The sequence below is a fragment of the Microcaecilia unicolor genome, chromosome 1, assembly GCF_901765095.1.
Source record: "Microcaecilia unicolor chromosome 1, aMicUni1.1, whole genome shotgun sequence".
Taxonomy (NCBI): domain Eukaryota; kingdom Metazoa; phylum Chordata; class Amphibia; order Gymnophiona; family Siphonopidae; genus Microcaecilia; species Microcaecilia unicolor.
In genome coordinates, this window is record NC_044031.1 from 186,582,874 (window position 1) to 186,604,179 (window position 21,306).

Below are 21,306 nucleotides of genomic sequence, written 5' to 3' on the forward strand. Positions count from 1 at the left end.
GCCAGACTCCTTCCACCGTTCACAAATGTTACCAGAGACTGTTTCTATAAAGGTCTCTTCAACACAACTTCCCAGGAGATAAACAGGAAGGAGAATGAGTAAACAACATGACTTTGAATGACTAGCACTCTGCCACCAGGAAGAAATGCAGAATCCATGTTGTTTTTGTTGCAGAATGGATGGTTCAGGTTATAACCAGGCCTCGGGCTGCAGAATCCACATTGGTTCAGAAAAGATGCTTCATGTTGTATTCAGGCCTCAGGCTTACCAAGGATGAGATCTAGGGAAACACCCCTACAACCCTTTCAAACTGTTCACCCTAGCATGGTAATGAAGTGCATTAAAACAGTATCCCATGTACAGTGGGGGAAATAAGTATTTGATCCCTTGCTGATTTTGTAAGTTTGCCCACTGACAAAGACATGAGCAGCCCATAATTGAAGGGTAGGTTATTGGTAACAGTGAGAGATAGCACATCACAAATTAAATCCGGAAAATCACATTGTGGAAAGTATATGAATTTATTTGCATTCTGCAGAGGGAAATAAGTATTTGATCCCCCACCAACCAGTAAGAGATCTGGCCCCTACAGACCAGGTAGATGCTCCAAATCAACTCGTTACCTGCATGACAGACAGCTGTCGGCAATGGTCACCTGTATGAAAGACACCTGTCCACAGACTCAGTGAATCAGTCAGACTCTAACCTCTACAAAATGGCCAAGAGCAAGGAGCTGTCTAAGGATGTCAGGGACAAGATCATACACCTGCACAAGGCTGGAATGGGCTACAAAACCATCAGTAAGACGCTGGGCGAGAAGGAGACAACTGTTGGTGCCATAGTAAGAAAATGGAAGAAGTACAAAATGACTGTCAATCGACAAAGATCTGGGGCTCCACGCAAAATCTCACCTCGTGGGGTATCCTTGATCATGAGGAAGGTTAGAAATTAGCCTACAACTACAAGGGGGGAACTTGTCAATGATCTCAAGGCAGCTGGGACCACTGTCACCACGAAAACCATTGGTAACACATTACGACATAACGGATTGCAATCCTGCAGTGCCCGCAAGGTCCCCCTGCTCCGGAAGGCACATGTGACGGCCCGTCTGAAGTTTGCCAGTGAACACCTGGATGATGCCGAGAGTGATTGGGAGAAGGTGCTGTGGTCAGATGAGACAAAAATTGAGCTCTTTGGCATGAACTCAACTCGCCGTGTTTGGAGGAAGAGAAATGCTGCCTATGACCCAAAGAACACCGTCCCCACTGTCAAGCATGGAGGTGGAAATGTTATGTTTTGGGGGTGTTTCTCTGCTAAGGGCACAGGACTACTTCACCGCATCAATGGGAGAATGGATGGGGCCATGAACCGTACAATTCTGAGTGACAACCTCCTTCCCTCCGCCAGGGCCTTAAAAATGGGTCGTGGCTGGGTCTTCCAGCACGACAATGACCCAAAACATACAGCCAAGGCAACAAAGGAGTGGCTCAGGAAGAAGCACATTAGGGTCATGGAGTGGCCTAGCCAGTCACCAGACCTTAATCCCATTGAAAACTTATGGAGGGAGCTGAAGCTGCGAGTTGCCAAGCGACAGCCCAGAACTCTTAATGATTTAGAGATGATCTGCAAAGAGGAGTGGACCAAAATTCCTCCTGACATGTGTGCAAACCTCATCATCAACTACAGAAGACGTCTGACCGCTGTGCTTGCCAACAAGGGTTTTGCCACCAAGTATTAGGTCTTGTTTGCCAGAGGGATTAAATACTTATTTCCCTCTGCAGAATGCAAATAAATTCATATACTTTCCACAATGTGATTTTCCGGATTTAATTTGTGATGTGCTATCTCTCACTGTTACCAATAACCTACCCTTCAATTATGGGCTGCTCATGTCTTTGTCAGTGGGCAAACTTACAAAATCAGCAAGGGATCAAATACTTATTTCCCCCACTGTATCTATACATTCTACCCTACAACAGTCAAATACAAAATATATTCAAGAAATCATTTGAAAATTAAGTAGAGAAAAATACATGGAATAGCTTGATAAGATAGATGTCTGTAGCAGTCTAAGTTTGAGTTGTGCTGTGCTGTAACTAATTATCTTCAAAAAGCACACATCAATGAGGAAATTCTATAAGGAAGCCGCCAAGGGGTAGGTGACATATACTCAAGTAAATGCCAGAGTTTTAGTCATTTATGCGCTCAAGTGGCTACTTATGTACAGGCAACTTCCCCCCCCCCCCCCCACCCCCATTTCTCTCGCTGCCTGCTTGAGTCCGGGCCAGCAATCATCACTTAGTACAAGCAAAGCCCGGCACCAGCACACTCCGCCTTCCAGCCTAGCTACTCATGGAGGCCCTGGTGGTGCCGCCCTCTGACCCATATGTGTCGAGAGGGCAGAACTAACAGGGCCTTCCCGAGCACATGGCATTGTGCACAAAGGCTCCTCTGCACTGATGCTGGGCCTTGTACTGGCTGATTACTGCCGGGAGCCCAGACACTCAACCAGGCAGGCAGCGGGAGAAGGAGGAGGGGAGGGCAGGAAAGAGAGGAGAATCACTGGACATGGATGGGAGGAAGGGAAGAGAAGAGAATCGCTGGACATGGATGGGAGGGCAGGGGAGAGAGGAGAATCGCTGGACATGGATAGGAGGGGAGGACAGGGGGCAGAGGAGTCTCACTGGACATGGATGGGAGGGAGAGGAGACTCGCTGGACATGGATGGACAGGGAGGTTAGAGGTATAGGAGAATTGCTAGACATGGATGGGAAGGGAAGAAAGGAGAATCACTGGAAATGGGTGGGAGGGGACATGGATGGGAGTGGAGAGCATGGGAGAGAGGAGAATCGCTGGATATGGGTGGGAGGGCAGGGGAGAAAAGAGAATCATTGGATATGGATTGAGAGGGGAGGGAGGAGAATTGCTTGACATGGGTGGAGGGGAGCTCAGGAGAGAGAGAATTGCTGGACATGGATGGAGAGAAGAGCAGGGGGGGGGAGGAGAATTGCTGGACATGGATGGAGGGGAGGGAAGAGAAAAGAAGAAGATCCACATGGATGGAGATGAGGGAAATGGAAGAGAGGAGAAAAACTGCACATGGAAGGAGAAAATAGACAAAAGCTGGATCCACTGTCTACCTCCTACAATCAAGTCCATGGAGGACCCAGATTTTACTTATTGATGTAGGGCAAGAAATGAAGAAGAAAGGAGGAAAGTAAAGAAATAAATGTACAGAAGCCCTGGAAACAGAGTTAAGAGAGCAGATAGAAAGTAGCAGAATCAGAGACTGGGATCAACATGATCAGAAAAACAAAGTCACCAGACAGCAAAGGTAGAAAAATCATTTTATTTTCATTTTAGTGTTTGGAATTTGTCTAATTTGAGATTTTACATCTGCTGTCTTATTTTGCACTGTATAGGAGGAAATGTATTTCTTTCTGTTTTCCTGCTGTTGTGCTCTATGCAAAGTCTAGCTTCTTAGGATTTCAGGTTAATTTTTGAAGAATTTGAAGAGGAGCTATCTCTGTTCTGCATGTGTGACTGCAAGGCCAAGTGTCTGAATGGGAATCTGTTTGTTAGGTTCTGAGATTTTGATAACATATTGTGTTTCACATTTGGCAAGACTATTCTCCTAATTCCTGGTCTGTGTGCTAATTTGGGTTTGTGTCATTTTGTGTATACTAAAGCTGTATCAGCTTACAGAAATATAATGAAAAAAAATCACGTTATTTTTCTTCTCCTATACTGGTGTAATATTTTCAGTGATGCCTGTTTATATGTGTTATTGTTAGTAAAAGGGGTGTGGCTACCATAGGGGCGGGACCATATATAGTGTCCCCCCATCCCTAAGGTTACCCATAAAGCGCTGCACATAACTATCTGGCTGCACACTATTGTGTAAATAAACACATATGGGAAAAAGTGACTAAAGTCACCATAAAAAAAAAAAAGATTTTATACAACAGTCCAAATCCCATACTTGTGTGAAAAAAATAAAACATTACAGAAGTTCAAACATGTAACTTTTTCAAACTGCTTCTGAACCCCATTGCATGAAAAGTGAGCCATTCTCAACATTTTAGATCTGCTACTTTAGTCACCTTTTCCCAGAGATTGTCACATATCTGAAATGGTGGATAGTGTTCAGATGACTGTTCATAAGGGCAGAGTTTTGGGCACAGCTCATGTTTATGCAGATAATTTATAGAATACTATAGGGCTCATTTTTGAAAAATAAAAACATCCAAAAGTGTCATAAAGCACCATTTGGATAGATTTTTTTTTTTTTTCCACAACGTCCAAATCAGTATTTTAGATACCTGTTTTGTAGACGTTTATCTATGTCTGCAGTGCATCCAAATCACATTGGGGGCATGTCGGGGTCCTTTAAAAGGCGGGATTAAGGCAGGCTTTGGGCGTGCCTAACACTTGGACATTTTACAGCCATGGACATTTTACAGTCATAACGGAGCAAAATGAAAATTTCTAGGGCAAAAGCTTTGATGTTTTGGTCTAGACCTGTTTTCAGAATGAATAAGGCACAAAAAGGTGCTCTAAATGACCAAATGACCACTGGAGAGAATTGGGGATGACCCCCCTCACTCCCGCAGTGGTCACTGACCCCCCTCTCATCCCCCAAAGATTTGAATAAAAATAGTACTCACCAGTCTCTGACATTCTCAGATGTTATAGCCGGTTCATTAGAACAACATACAGGTCCCCGGAGTTGTGTAGTGGTGGATGCAGTGCACTATAGACAGGTGGACTCAGGCCCATCCTCCTCCTCCTACCTGTTACACTTGTGGTAGAAACTGTGAGCCCTCCAAAACTCTCCAGAAACCCACTGTACCCACATATAGGTTCCCCCTTCACTCATAAGGGCTATTGTGGTGGTAGTGGGTTTTGGAGGGCTTCACAGACAAGATAAGGGAGCAATGGTGACATATGAACCTGGGAGCATATATATAAAGACTACAACAGTGCCCCATTGCTCTTCTGAAATGTCTGGGGGACCAGTCTGCTAAACATACTGTCCCCTCCTATGTCCCAGTGGCTTGGTTTTCTACGTTTTTCACTTGTGCTTTTTTTTTTTTTAATGGCTTGAAAAAATAAACACACAGAGCACAAAACCTTGTTAAAAACGGTATTTTGGAAAAAAAATAGACATTTTGCTTTTTCGAAAATGGTTACATTTGCTATTCGTATTTGGGACATTTAGTGCAAAACGTCCAACTTAGATGTCATGTCAAAAATGCCCCTCGTGTTTATGCATAAGCGTGTGTGTGTGTATGTGTGCGTGTGTCCGTGTGTCCAGTTATACTAGTATTCTCTAGAGGAAAGTAAAATAGTATTTCCTTGAATATCCCTCAGCGCAAAGCCAGGAATAATAAGAAGTAGGGAATTTTAGATCTATGCCCCCCCAGGCTACAAAATCACTCACTGGACAAGAAAAGAAAAAAGAGGTGGAGGCATAGCACTAATCCATAGATCCCACTTCACTGTAACAACAATATCCGAGTCCATAACACCCCAACTTGAAATCGCCTCAGAATCCACCATACAACCTTGCTTGACCACCTAAACGTTGTCTTGTTTTACAGACCACCAGGTAACTGGCACAAATGCCAATCACACTTTATGGATTTCATATCAAATACCTGTGTATATAATTCCAATCTATTTGTAATAGGGGACATAAACCTACACCTAGAAGACCCTAACTCAACCAGTGCACGTGAATGCAAGGATTTCCTCCAACTATGGGACCTCAAATCGCCAAATATGCAAGCAACCCATGTCAAAGGACACACACACTCGACCTCATCACACTCAAACTGTCATCAGATACAAAATGCACAGACACACCATGGTCAGATCACCACAAATTAAACCTATCCCTACAATGGCGAAAAAAAGGCCCATGCCACAAACAAGAACGCACAACCTACACCACGAGAGGCCAAATTGACCCGGTAACATTTTGGCAACAGATTTACAAGAACGAATGGGTAACACAAACGGACTCAAATCACTATCTCCTAGACTGGGACAACAGATGCAGAAGCATATTAGACAAAATAGCAGCACTACAAACAAGAACCTCACGAAGACACAACTCGATACCATGGTTTAACGAAGAACTGAAAAAACTAAAAACACAAGTTAGGAGACTTGAACAAGCATGGAATAAAATAAAAGATGAACACACACTTAAAGCATGGAAACAAATGCAAAGAAAATACAAATATGCAATAAGACAAACCAAAAGGTCATACTACAAAACCAAAATAGGACCAGACTACAAAGACACGCATAAACATTTCCAACTCGTAAACAAACTACTAGATACCACACCGGTTACCGCAACCAACATAGACACCCCATCAGCAGACAATCTTGCTAAATACTTCAACGAGAAAATTATAAAGCTACGAAACACGCTACCACATCACCACTGACCACGAAAAATTCATTGTCTGGACCCAATCCCCGATGAATACCCAGCAGACCGAATCTGGACAGACTTCGCTCTACTTACCGATGAAATCGTCACCCCAGCGATCAACATGTTCACCAAATCCCACTGCAAACTGGACACATGTCCCAATAACCTAATAAAATCCGCCCCTCAACGCTTCATAGCAGACCTCACATCACACCTAAACTGCATGCTACAACAGGGACTCTTCCCTAAGGATAAAGGAAACATACTACTCACCCCAATATCTAAAGACTCAAAGAAAAAAAGCAAATGACATAACCAACTACCGCCCAGTAGCATCCATCTCTCTTTTGCACTGAGGCACATGCAGGGGTGGACTGATCATTTGGCCACAGGCTCTGCCCGGATACCTGCTGCCACTGCACACTACAGCCCCCCGGTCCCACCTTGAAGGGCCCTGGTGGTCTAGTGGCCTCTGTAGGGACAGGAAAGAAAAACACTCCTGCCCGCTGCTGCTATTCTGCCCAGCGCCACCGTGTGTTAAAAATGGTTGTTGAAACTCTGCTGTCATTTTGAAGATACGGCAGTGCTGGACAGAATAGCAGTACTGGTCAGGAAAGAGTGAGGTTCTTTCCTGCCCCCAAAGAAGCACTAAACCACCAGGGCCCTTCAAGGTAGGACTGGGAAGAGCCCACTGAGACTCGGGGGACTGTAGTGTGCAATAGGGGGGCGGTGGTGGTGGGGAGGCAGCAGCTAAGGGGGTCCCCAGGTCACTATCAGTCTGCCCCTGGTCACATGTTTATCTCCCAGTTTATGAGAAGTTGTATGTGTGTACTCAATGCAAAGAGCTCCTAGTACTCGGATTGGGTCCGATCTTTGGAGGCTAGAATAGCAGACTTGGAGGAACTCAGGCAGATGGAGAGGTTTATAGAGGAGGCCTACAGGGACATAGTAGAAATGTCCCACCCTCCAGTCTGACAACCTCTGTGCTGCCATGGAAGAGAATGGTCTCCTGAAAGGAGAGCATCACTGTGGAGAGGCAGGAAATGATCCTTTAACCAGGACCGGCCCTCCAGAGGCTGCAATATCCTCTCACACAGAGGATGGGTGTCCAGGGACTTCTACCCAAGATGGAAGGGTTAGGATGGCCATTGTAGTTGGAGATTTGATCGTTATGCATCTAGATAGCTAGATAGCTGGTGGACATGAGGATCGCATGGTCACTTGCTTGCCTGGTGCAAAGGTGGTGGACCTTATGCGGCACCTAGATAAGATTTTAGACAATGCTGAGGAGGAGCCTGCTGTCTTGGTACATGTGGGGTACCAATGACATGGGAAAATATGGGAGGAAGGTTCTGGAAGCCAAATTTAGGCTCTTAGGTAGAAAGCTCAAATCCAGAACCTCCAGGGTAGCGTTTTCAGAAGTGCTCCCTGTGCCATGTGTAGGGCCCATGAGACAGGTAGAGCTCCAGAGTAGAGAGTAGCACGGGGAATCTTAGCCATCCCCACTGGAATCTTACCCATCCCCACAAAAATTTAACCAATCCCAACCCGTCCCCGCAAGAATTTAATGGTACATAAAAGAAAATTCCAGTCAGCTCCCTCAGTCTCTCTCTGCATTTGAGCCACAGCACTGTAGGCAAGGAAGGAATGGAAGTTGGAATTTGTAACACTCTGGTGTGCACATGTAAGATTTGTCTCTGATTCACTAGCACTGAGAGGTCGCCACATGCACACGCCCAGTAGGTCAGGTGACATCTGATTCTCGTGCCTGTGTCAGAGCTGAGGTCTGTGTACCAGCGTGGGAGCAAAGAGGATTAATAGTAACATAGTAAGTGACAGCAAATAAAGACCTGAACGGTCCATCCACTCTGTCCAATAGTCACACTCATTATCAATTCATCATTAAATCAACTAGTGTGATATTATATACTAGATTATGGTCTTTCGTGTTTCTGAAACAAAGACCATAGAAGTCTATCTGGCCCTATCCTTATGTTCCAACTGCTGGAGTTGCCATTGAAGCCCGTCTATTTGTCTTCTCATTTATGGGACACAGACCGTAAAAGTTTGTCCAGCACTGTCCTCATGTTCCAGCCACTGAAGTTGCTGTCTAAGCCCTTTCCAGCCCATCCTAAACCAGATTGCCATGTATGAGACACAGACCATACAAATCTGCCTGGTATCAGCCCTAGTTCATCACAGCCAGAGTTGCCATCTAAGCGTCACTTGACACATCCACACACATTCAGCCATTTAAGGTTAGGTTTTATATAACTTCCATTTTCTAATTAGAGATCCTCTGTGTTCATCCCATGCCTTTTTGAATTCCGTCATCATTTGTGACTCTACCACCTCCTTAATTGAAGACTTTCCACATTTGTGCTGTTAAAGCAAGGAAGAAGAGGAGGAGGAGGAGACAGCACTCAAAGAACTTGGTATTCGTTAGATGAGAGGCTGGTGCAGGTGCAGCTTACACTTCCACGGGAACCCTGCAGAACTGCTTCCATCCCTGCGGGAACCCTGCAGGAACTGCCTCCGTCCCCGCGGGAATCCCACGAACCCCGTTCCTGTGCAGCTGTGTACTCCAGAGTCTCAATGTGTGGATTTATTTATTTATATCACAGATTTATATCCTGCTCCATCCACAGTTCTGGTCAGGTTAGAGAAAAAAACATACAGAATAATTAAAATTAAAAATATTATATACATTAATAACAAGAGTAAAACAAAAGCAAATTTTAAAATAATATTCAGCAGAAGGAGATCCTTCAGATGCTCATCCTCAAATGAGGTATGTGTCATTCAGTGCAAAAAATGTGAAGAAGGGTGCTATATTGGAGAAACAAGCCAGATGCTAAAGATAAGGCTCAATTTACATAGACTATTAAATATTCCAATGCCAACTAGGAAGCCACCTCTGTGGCAGGGGCGTATCTGCATGGGACCACAGGGGCCTGGACCCCCCTACCGCCGTTAACCCTCCCCCGCCTACCGCCGTCACCTACCCCCGAGGTCCGCTCCTGCCGGTTTTTTAAAATATTACTTCAGCTGGCGGGGGACCCCCAACCCCCGCCAGCCCAGCCGAGGTCTTCTTTAACTTCTTCATCCTCGTGCTGTTAAAGCTGCATGATGCATCCTTCCAGTTGGACGGAGTTTGACGTCACAGCACGTTGTACGTGCAGGACGTCAACATGCTGCGACATCAAACTCCGTCCAACTGGAAGGATGCATCATGCAGCTTTAACAGCACGAGGATGAAGAAGTTAAAGAAGACCTCGGCTGGGCTGGCGGGGGTTGGGGGTCCCCCGCCAGCTGAAGTAATATTTTAAAAAAACGGCAGGAGCGGACCTCGGGGGTAGGTGACGGCAGTAGGCAGGGAAAGGGTTGGCGGTAGGCGGGGGAGGGTTAACGACGGTAGGGAGGAGGGCGGTAGGGGGGCGGCGGCAGGGAGGGTTATAATGTGCCCCCTCACTCTAGCCCCTGCCCCCCCTACCACTGAACCTCAGATACGCCCCTGCTCTGTGGGACAGCATTTTACAAAACCAGAACACTGCATCAATGATCTTATGGTAAGAATAATAAAAGGAACTTTTAAGATAATCCAGGATCGTAAGATTTTTAAAGTCAAAATGATGAAATATTTTGACACCCACAAGACAGGACTTAAAGGTGTGGGCGCTCTATCCCACTATAAACCATAAACTTTTACTGCTTTGTCACTCTCTCTTAACAGATGTCCATCTCTCCCTGTCTCTCATCCACCCAGCTCACCCTGTTTCTCACCTAACCCACCCCACCCTCTTCCTGTGAGATTGTCATTGGAATGCTTTTGTGTTTCACTTATATATTCTGATATTTGTCAATATTTTCTTATTTCCAATCTGAAGAAAAAGGGTTACTGTCAAAAGGAAATCAAAAAATGTATTGTTAGTCCAATAAAAAAAGGTATTGTCTTATTTTATTTTCTATGTTTTGATTTATTTCTGTTTATTACCTAAAATAACATACAAATCATAACAGATATACTGGTTGACAAAACTAATCAGAAAACAAAAACCCGACGGTACTGATGAAATCCACACAATCACACAAGCAAACCCAAAAAGTGGAAAAAGTCAACCAAAATTTGGTCATCCTGAACATTTTAGTTGGTTTTCTCCATTTTCTTTGTTTGCTTTTACAAAACCAATCACCATAAGCCTCTCGGAAAAGCGATGTTTTAAGGTCCCTCTTAAACTGAGCAAAAGAAGTAATGCTACAAAAAGATACAGTCAATGTGCTCCAGAGTTTTGGACCCATAACTCTGAACATAGACTTCCTGTTAGTTTCAAGTCTAATGAGATAAAAAGATGGAACCTCCAATAAATCCTGAGTTCCAGAGTGAAGAGACCTAATTAACTGGTTGATAAAGTCATAAAATAGAGACAAGAATAGGAGACAGCATTTGATGCAATGCTTTGAAAACAAAGCAGATTAGCAAAGAAGCTTTAATTATATTTGATGCTCTATTGGTAACCAGTGAAAAGTCTTAAGGACATGAATAAAACAGGTGTACCCTAGGTACTTCTGCCAGAATTCTAACTGTGAACCAGTGGTGTAGGAAGGGGGGACAGTGGGGCGGTCCGCCCCGGGTGCACGCCGCTGGGGGGGTGTCGGCTCCGCTGGTTCCCTGCTCCCTCTGCCCCGGAACAGGTTACTTCCTGTTCCGGGGCAGGTCAGTGCAGGGGGCCCGATACGGAGGGGGGCGGGAGCGGCGGCGGGGATGGGGGGGAGGGTGGAGGTTGTTTCGCGCAATGTTCCTTTCCAGGTGGCAGCGGTGGCGTCCGACAATTCGACTCAGTTTCCCTCTCTGTTCTGCCCTCTGACATCATGACATCTTGACGCGAGGGCGCGACAGAGAAGGAAGTCTGTACTGCACATTTGCAAGTGAGTACGGTCACTTGCCGTTTATATGTTTGATTATTCCCCAAAAAGATAAAAACAAAAGAGTGAAGATAGATATATTTTTTATATCTATCTGTCTATCTAGATAGATATAATTTCTATCTATCTTCACTCTTTAGATATACTGGCTTCCTATTCAGTTTGTTTTTGTCTTTTTTTGGGGGGGGGGGGATAATGATAATGAATATGTATGAGATGTATATATGCAAATGATATGCTAATATGCCACATCCCCCCCCCCCCCCCCCCCATGAAACAGTTAAGCTATGCCCATGCTAAGAATATATGCCTGTTGTCCTCATAGAGCACGTGCTATAGGTAAGTAACTTAGCTATTTTATTACTTGTTCAGATTTGTTTTTGGACTCTTGATGCAGGCAAAATAGCTGAAAAAATGGCATGTGTTGAGTCCCCCAAGCAGTTCTGTATGTATTTGTTACATATTTCAGGTGAGCTGTTGCCTTCTTTGAAGACATCTTTGGCTGCACTCTGGGCTTTTTTTTTTTTTTTAATCATCTCCATGTTTTTATTGTTGTGCGGCAAAACGAACCCTTTTTGAGACACTGTCCCTGTGAAAGGTGCCTTTGTGTGATAGAGTATACGCCTTCCAGCTGTTAATGCTTAACATCTTAGCACCTGCTTCTATGGAGGGCTACTGTAATAAAACTGTAGTAGGCTGGTTTATTCTTGCTTTAGCGTAGATTTTTTGTTACTATGATCTTAAACATAAAGTTTAACACAACCCCCCCCCCCCCCCGGGGGGAGGAAGAGCCAATGGGCGGAGGAAGGGAGTAAGAGGAGATGACCAGATCTGTGGTGGGAGGAGTGAACGGGCAGTGTCTGCAGTGCTGGCTGCCAGCTCTTCCCTTTCTCCGGGTAAAGAGAGAGCATGCAAGAGACAGCAAAAGATCGCAAAACGGAGACTTCTTAAACCGAAATGATCCTACGTTTCTCCTCCGGCTCAGAGGAGATGTTGCAGTAATAGCCAACCTCGGTGCTGCCCCCGGGGCGAGGTACTCCCGCCCCCTTGGCTGGGTCTGTGCCTGCGCACCTGCCCGGTGAATCCTGGACTTTGTTTGGGACGGCTGTGCAGCTAGGCTTGGGGTGCAGCATGACACTGTGCCACGGAACCGGCCGATTCATCCGAGGCTGGATTATGGTCTCCATTTTCTTCAGTAGGAAGCAGGTAAAGTCGCATGGCTCGTTCGGTGGAGAGCTGGGTGTCAGTTGCAGGGGAAGCACAGGAGCTCCCAGCCAGGGACATAGTTCTGATTGCTTTCTCTCTTAAAAACTGGTGCTTGTCTGTCTTGTTTTCTTAAGTGCAATAGGACTAAACTTTAAACAGATCCAATAATAGTCTGCACTGGGGAGATGGGCTCTGGCCCTGGTTCTTCTCCTTTAAGTGCATTGACATAAAACTTTTGAAAGTGATGCATGTGCGGGCTGGATTTGCTCTCAAACAGTTACGGGAAACGGTCGTTACTGATCCCATTTGTCTTTGGCACTGGCAGCAGCAGGGCGTAGGTGACATGCATTGCAAGGCGGGGGGAGGGGGAGTCAGGGCTGTACGTGGAAGTGGGAACACTTTATTTTATTTTAATTGATGGGCTAGCAAGCCAAACTCCACCACCCCAGAACCTCTCGCTGATACTGTGTGGGGCAAAACATTGGTCCTGGTCCATTCAGCATGGGAAGGGGTCAGGGTTTGCAGGCAACATGCCGTGGGCGGTCATTCGCCTACACGTGGAGCAGCTCAGCTCCTCCGAGCCGTCTGGGACTACTCTGCTGCTTCTGTCCGGGGACGGCGAGGTCACTGGGTCCGGGGGACATCCACGTGGCTTCCTGCAAGATTTTTTTTTCGAACAACAGGGCGCGACAGGACTCGCCACGTTCCCAGAGAGTTTTTGTCTAGTTAGGTTTTCAAATCCGAAAGATGCAGTGTTTACAAAATGTGATTTCAAGTCATAGCCCTAGCCATGAAAGAAAAACAAATGAAGTTGTAGGTAATATCTTACGGGACAGTTGGACTAACTTTTAATACACTTTCCTTCACCAAACCAAAGAAAAATGAGCCGAACGTGAACTTACACAAGTGGTCAGGTCTTTGCTTAAAGAAAGAAAGAAAGAAAAGCCAGTGGGCGGAGGGAAGGAGAGAGCAGGACGAGGAGAGGAGGAGTGAAGGAACAGTGTCTGCGGTCTGCCAGCTCTGTTGCTTCTTCCCTCTTTCCTGGTAAAGAGAGAGCATGCAGGAGACAGCAAAAGATCGCAAAACAGAGACTTCTTAAGAAGCACAAAAAAGGGGAAAGTATCTTACTTTTCCCCTCTGGCTCAGAGGAGATGTTGCCATGGTAACCAGACTGGGTGCTGCCCCTGACAGCTGGAGGGCGAGGTACCCCCTCCCCCCTTACATACACACCTCTGGCTGGGTCTGTGCCAGTGCATCTGCAGGGCTGTATTGGTGGGGGAGGGGAGGGGGCACAGCCATGCAGCCAGATTCAAGGTGGAACATGGCAGTGTGCCATGATACCGGCCGCTTCATCCCAGGCTGGATTATGGTTTTCCATTTTCCTCAGCGGGACGCAGGCAAAGTCTCAGGAATCTTTCTCAGGATAGATGTCAAAAAAATTAGCCTCTCTCTTATCATGTACCAGAATTTGCAAATTTCCCTACCCACATATAATTAATAAGGAGATTGCAATCACAAATGATTTCTCTTAGATTAGTGCATCCGCATGCAGAGGCCGGCCCAACGATTAGGCAGGAGTGGTAGTTGCCTAGGGCAGCAGCTTTTGGGAGCGGCACCAAAGAATAGCTGCAGTCTGAGTCAGTGCAAGGGCAGTGGGCACCAACCTTAAGCCTTACAGCTCTCCCTCAGATAACATTCAGACCTCTAGCCTTCAGCCCCCCCCCCCCCCCAAAAGAAAACAACAAAAAAACTTTGATAATTAAAGTTAACAATCACGATCATCACAAAACATCATATGAACATGTAAGTTAAAGTTCCTGTCGATGGTTCTTCCAGTTTGTGTGGCTGACAGGCCTTGTTTTGTTTTGACTTCAGGTGTTCTTTGCTGCCCCCATGAAGCTGCTATCCTAGGCAATCACCTAGTCATGAGGGTGGGCAGTTTTTCAGTATCTCATTTACCCAGTGGTGTAGCCAGACCTGAATTCTTGGGTGGGCCCAGAGCTAATATGGGTGAGCACTAGCACTATGTATTGAAGAGTTATGCTAGCCCTTGCTCTCAGTAAAATACAGGCCAATGGCTCATAATAAGAGCTAGGCTTCTTAAAATCAGAATCATCTCTGATACAAAAGAGAGCTAGCTTGTAAAAATCAGAGATCACCTTTGACACAGTTACATTTCACTATGGCAAGTGCTGAACTGGCAAGGGTGGGGGCAATCTACTCTATAAAGAATCCTGAGATTGGCACCTGCAAGACATCATAAGCAAGAGTTGCTATGGTTACGTAGAGATAGTGCTGGGTCAGCTGCACCCCGGGTGAGAATATCCAAAGGGGGGCTACAGGAAGGTTTGGGAACATGTGAAGTCATTCTGATCAACTGATAAGGACTGGGAGCCCAGTTGAGACAGCTGGGGTCCATTGAAATGAATAGGGCCAAAATTGTATATAAGCAGCAGTTTGAGGAGTATTAGTTCAGACGAGACGAGACGAGAAGAAGAAGAAGATGAGAGGAGAAGACGAACAGAGAAGGGAGACTCCAGAAGGCTAGAGAGAGAGGACGTGCCATGATATGCGGTTCCATTATGTGAATGCTTAACCTACCTGTATTACCATTGGTAAGATTGTAATAAACTATCTTATTATATCTACTACATACTGGGTTCCTTTCTAATTACAAGAGTCCATACTGCCTGACGGTGTAAGCCTGTCATGAGCAGATTCAAGGTTGGGAAAGCTAGATATTTGGAGGGCATATGTAACTTTGCCCAGAGAGATGAGATGGGCCACTGCTTCCGCTGCTGGATTAGCAAAGGCAGATTCGGAGAAAATAAACAGTATATAGATATGAGTAGTGTTTCTTGGGATACTACAAAATAATGCCTTAGAATGCACTTGATGATGGCTTTCTCTGCATCAACAAAAACCACATACATACTTAAAAGGAAAAAAATGATACATATAGTTACATTATCCCATATCTTAAACCTGACCAGATGTAAGTTTACTATAATGGCAAACATCTCAGCACATGTGACTGGATCCTGCAATATAATTACAGCAATGGCACATATCCTTCAAACTTTGCTTTATAGCAAATGTTAAACAAAACATGTAAATACCTTACATTTTTCAAAAATGTTAATCGTTGTCTATTCTTCAGCACATCAAAAACTGCATGAAGCACAGCCCCAAATTTCTCACTGATGAAATAAGAAAAATCCTATTCTCAACATCAAGATATTTTTTCCACCTACTATGGAATCTGTAGTATGCAGAACATAGCTTGAATGTTTCCTCTTACAGCTTTCCATAGGAAAAATGTATTAAAATTCTGATAGCACCTCAATAATGGCAACACAAAATCCCTTCACCGCCAGGTACTTTGTAAAGTAACACTAAATCCTGCAAAGAAGTTTCTTGGAGCATATATTGCAAACATTAACACCAATTCTGGACACGAATACCAATACAAAACAACAATGCGCATCGCATTGGAAAAGCCAAACAAGTCAGACTCATAGACCCCCACACAAACCACATGCCAGCAGAATCTCTCACATGCAGAAGAAAAATCAACCCTCATCAATTACAGAATAAAAGACCAAAAATTAGAAATTGTCCTATAGCTCGGCATTAGCCCTTCCCTTCCCCGCCCCTATCCATCCCTGTAGCCCAGCATCAGCCTTTCCTCACCTTTCATCCCCGTAGCCTTCCCTTCCCCACCATCCATCCTGTAGCTAGGCATCAGCCCTGTCCTACTCTCTACCCATCCCCCCACACCAACATCCCCCCTACATTAAATATTTAAAAAAATGATTTTAACCTGAGCACTGCTGAGACCATCGCCACCCGAAACCCCACCAGCATTAACAAATATACAACTTTTTTTAAAATTTTAAACCGGACTGAGCCCACCCCCTCCCAGAAACTCAACATTAAAATTAATTGTTAGTGGCAGATTGAACAAGGGGGCAAGGTGAAGCGAGTGTCCAGTAGCTTCTCCAGCTTCTGCTGGCAGCCTATGGTACACTGAGGAACCCGTTCAGCTGAGCCGCGGCACTGGTGGCAACGTTTTCTGTGCAGCACTGGTATTTGTGAGCCCCGGCACTGGCAACAGATTTTTCTGTGTGGCACCAGCGTCCATGCACGCTGTGGCCTACGGGGGCCCTTGGAGGAAAGGCAAAGCATGCAGGCTCCATAACCGTCAGAGATCAGAGCAGCAGAGCACAGCACGGCAAGTGTTGGCGCTAGAGTGGCCATTCCCAACCTGGACACGCACGTTTAAAAAATGAGGTAAAAATTTAGGCAAGTTACTGCATTGAGGCAGACGGCTTGCGCTAAAGCTGTTTTTGAAGCCAGCTGCCTAAATGCTCGTGACTGAACCACTGCAGGACTAAAAGGTTGTGCAGTGCATTCCCAGTGCACCGATTGCAGAAGAACAACTGAATGGGTGGGCCTGAGCCCACTCAGGCCCACCCGCAGCTGTGCCCCTGCATTTACCCATATTATTCTAGGAGGGTTGGTCGGGGGAGGGGCAAGGGGCACCTGATATGTTGCATCGAGTCTGCAGTAAAGAATGTCACTCTTTAACCAGGGTCTATTGGGTACAATCTCAGGATGGCTAGTTGGGATCCTGGTGCTAAAGCAACGTATAGGCCCTGGGGAAGGCATCAGTATTGAGTAACAGGCCAATGGTGTGTCTTGTCAGTGGTACTAGCATGGATCCCTCCAGGGGAGAACTGTTCAGGTGTCATTCCCAAACTCATCACCAATTCCAGAGGGGCACAAGGAGCACGAGCTGAGCGTGTTATTTCAGTCTGTATGTTTGGCATGGTAGGACAGCAGAGTGGTACCACTAGGCCAGCCACCATGCTCCCTTTCTCACCATTTATGCTTACTGTTTTTTTAATACAGACACATTAGTACCTATATTAAAATTAAGTCATGTGCATGGTAAAGGGATATTGTGCTTCTCTTAGTTTTGCTGAACAAGGAAAAATACTCCAAGCTGCAGAAATATTGCCCATTTTGCAGTACTTGTGAGCGGACTTACTCAATTTGGAAGGCAGCACAATACCCTGCCATTCCTCTTCCACTGGACAAGAATAAAATACTGTAGGAATGTAAGTATGTCAATATTCCTTTTAAATTCAAGAGCTCTTACCATGAAGTCCTCAGGTGCGCCTCTCTGAAAAGCAGGATACACAGTCCGTGAGCTTACAGACTGCTTAGATCAGACTAGAGAGAAATTTGCGTGTTGTAATATGTTTTAGCTGTTATCCTAGTGCAGAATGGTTCATTGAGCACCTTAAGAAATAGATACCTGATTCCACTGTGGTAGCAACACATGTGACCAACACTGAGAAAACCCAGCCCTGATGTTCTCTCTGCTGATGGTCAATTGCTGTGATACCAGGAGAGACGGGGGGGGGGGGGGGGGGGGGGGGAAACTTAGAGCAAGTCTGGATGAGTAAAGTTCAAAACCCTATTGATGTCGTGCAGTCCATCTCAATGGGGCCATAGAGAAAGACGACAATTTGTACTGCTGAATAAGCTGATCCCGCCTGTGACTATTAAACGTTGACAGTAATATGATAAGATGGGGGTGCTGGGAGCCACTTGTCAAGTTATTTCTATAAAACCACTGTGTCAGAGTACAGCAGAGCTGGTGACAGCCTCTAGATAACATGTCAGTGGTGCACCAGTAAATGTTAATTGTAGGCAGTGCAGGGATGATGGATAGTTCATGTGACAGGAAAGGGGAAACACAAACTCCCATTCGAATTGGAGAGTGCACCAGAAGCTTCTAAGGCAGTGAAGGAAATGCGAGTTCACAGCTCAAACCATATTTTTTTCTCCTATAGTCACAGTAAAACTTTTGAAGAAACCAGTCAAAAACCCTTGTCATTTGTATTATTATTCCACTGTACCTCCTCCTTCCCCCCACTCCCCATTCCAGCATTCTACCTGAAATTTCAGATTTCACTTATTATGAAGTTGGTAGAGGGTATCCTGTTGTGGTTCTGCCCCTGTAACTATCAAAATCATTTTCCATTCCTGTTCAGACAAACCCTCACAAAGAACAACCATATCTCAAACAACTAATTATTACCTGAATTGGTTATTACTCTATTTACCATTAACTTTCTCTTTGCTTCATGTACAATTTCTCATTCATAATAATTTTCTAAATGTTAAACATCCATAGCTATCCCAGTATGTTTATGATATTGTATTGTAAAATTGGATTCTTACAACAAATTACTTTCTTATGAATTATTCTTTGTTATGTATCCTATACTGTTTCTTGTAAGTCACATTGAACTGAAACTTGTTTGGGATAATGTGGGATATAAATGTCACAAATAATAATAACTATGGAAATGACGTGTACAGTTTGACTAAGCACTTGCCACAGTTTAAAACTATTTTCAGACCAAAGCCCTCTTGAGAATTACCCGCGGGCTCAGGCGCTGATATGTTTGGATATTCTCATCTGCACTGTTCTTAAGAGATGTTTGGTAACAGTGGTTGAGGTGGATCTGTGCTGTTAATTGTGGATCTTGTCATATAAACTTCTGTCGAATATGAATAAAACTTAGGGGGTCTGTTACTAAGCTGCATTCTACCATGTGGTAGGCATTGAGGGGCATTTTCGATATGATGTCTAAGTCCGATTTTAGATGTTTTGCAAAAAATGTCCAAAATCTGAATAGGAAAGAAGTTCATTTTCAAAAAAGAAAAACATTAAAAAAAAAACAAAAAAACCACCATCCAAGTGAAAAATGTTTCGCTTGCTGCATGGCCATTTCCTGAAAAAAAAAAAAAAAAATACCTACTTTTTTCCTGCTGTGGTAAAAGGGGGCCTTGGTGTGTGTCCAAAAACATAAGCTGATACCAGCACAGGCCCCCTTTTGCTGCAGCTTGGTAAAAGGGGCCCATAATTTGGAAACTGAGCCGTTTTCTGGCCCAAGCAGATCTAGGAGGTTTAATTCTAGCATTTGTCTAGTTTGATTACTGTAACATTTTATATCGCAGTCTTCCTAAGAAAGCAACTTGGAAGTTTCAGATCATCCAAAACATGGCGGCTTGCCCTCTCACTGTTGCCAGGAATAGGAATCAAATTTATGCCAGCTTTAAGGCAATTACACTGGCTTCCAGTTTATTTTAGGATACTATTTAAAACACTGCTTTTGACTTTTACATTACTGTGTAATTTGGGCTCTAGCTACTGTTTGAACCTTCGGGTCAGCATGAGAATCTCATTTTTTTTTTCACCCCCTTCATTAAAAAACAAACAAAGTTATCAAGGGCCAGACCCAGGGCTTTATCTTATGTGGCCTCTGACATGTGGAACAGATTGGGAAAAGAAATATGTCTTTGATTATCCCTCATTCTCACATGCATGGAAACATGGTTATTTTTACAGATGTTTAGAGAATACTATGAAATATGCCAATTAATCTTACAGTTGATTCTAGTCCAGTGGATCCCAAACCAGCCAGGCAGGATTTTTGGATATCCACACTGAATATGCATGAGAGAAATTTGCATGCAATGTAACGCTCTACGTCCTACTACCCAGCTCAGTAAGGCTGTCAAGGTGCTGATCACCAATGGCTATGACAAAACTACAAGTTTGCTTGGTCCCTAGACCCCTACCTTTCCCTCAACACAGCAACAAGATTGGCCAGAACCTCCAGAGGTCCACCTGACCCTCCAGTACTGCTTTGATCCCCTGTACTCCTCTGCAGGAAGATGGAGAGGTACTTTCCTCCTGCTGTCTTGCCCAGCACTATCAAAATCGCTCTTGGCTCAGCATCACCTTCCATTTTGACTATATGTCGGTTAAAGCGGGAAGCGCCAGGTCAGTGACATTTCTTGTGATTGGCAAGACAGCAGGAGGTGGGGGAAGGGAGAGACCTGGGCTTTGGAAAGGATGAGGTGTCTGGGTGGTCTTGTGGCCCAACGTTTGGGAGGGGGGTGATGCTCAAAGCCAGCGGTAAAAGGGCTCTGCGCTTGATTTGTGCGCTTGTTATTGTTCAAAGAATGCTTAAAGGGCTAGAGCGTGGATGTTAAGGTGTGAACTAAACATTGTATGCATTTCAGTGGATGAAAGTGAGATCAGTTAGTATTTCTTCCCGATGCTCGGATTTCAGTGTTGCAATGCGCAGAAGCAAATGATGACCTTTAACACCAAAACTTACCACCAGCTCAGAGGTAGCATTGAAGGTTTTCAGGAAAAGATTTCTTGTCAATTTGTTGCATTAAACTGTGGGATTTGTCCTCTTTTGTTAGGCGGAAGGAAGGAAGCCTGTGCACAGTTTAAGCGTTGAAAGTGAGAAACAAGCATGCGTGTGAGTCCAAGCAACACTGAAAGTGAAGGCGCACATTGGTGACTGTCGTTCTGCACTTAAATATGAGCCTTTCAGATTTTAAGTGCAAACAGTTTTTGAAAGGCTCATATTTAAAGGTTCAGAAGAACAGCGCCAGCATCTTCTTGCACTTCTGGTTTTGTCTGAGCATGTGCACAAGGGCCATGCTTACTGCCTCTGAGAAGTGAATGAGTGCATTCAGTTGTGGATGTTGTCAGATAAACCCCCTACTTTCGATTTATTAGTGCAACTTAAGTGCATATATCATTTGCATACTGATTCCTTCAAGCATCCCTGACCTATTTTGGCAGTCATGTTGCATTGTAAGCTTGAACGCCCAGCTTTGAGACTCAA

At 44.8% G+C, this 21,306-nt stretch overlaps 1 protein-coding gene across 3 annotated transcripts in view; it reads left to right on the top strand.

Annotated features, from left to right (window-relative positions):
• The first annotated feature begins 12,237 nt into the window (after positions 1–12,237).
• TNFRSF11A (TNF receptor superfamily member 11a) overlaps positions 12,238–21,306 on the top strand; it is a 174,366-nt gene continuing 165,297 nt past the window's right edge. For all 3 annotated transcript variants that reach the window (XM_030203243.1, XM_030203251.1, XM_030203261.1), the window contains exon 1: positions 12,238–12,577. In XM_030203243.1, coding sequence (XP_030059103.1) covers positions 12,503–12,577 — 75 coding nt within the window. In that variant the 5' untranslated portion in view covers positions 12,238–12,502. The remainder of the gene's footprint in view (positions 12,578–21,306) is intronic.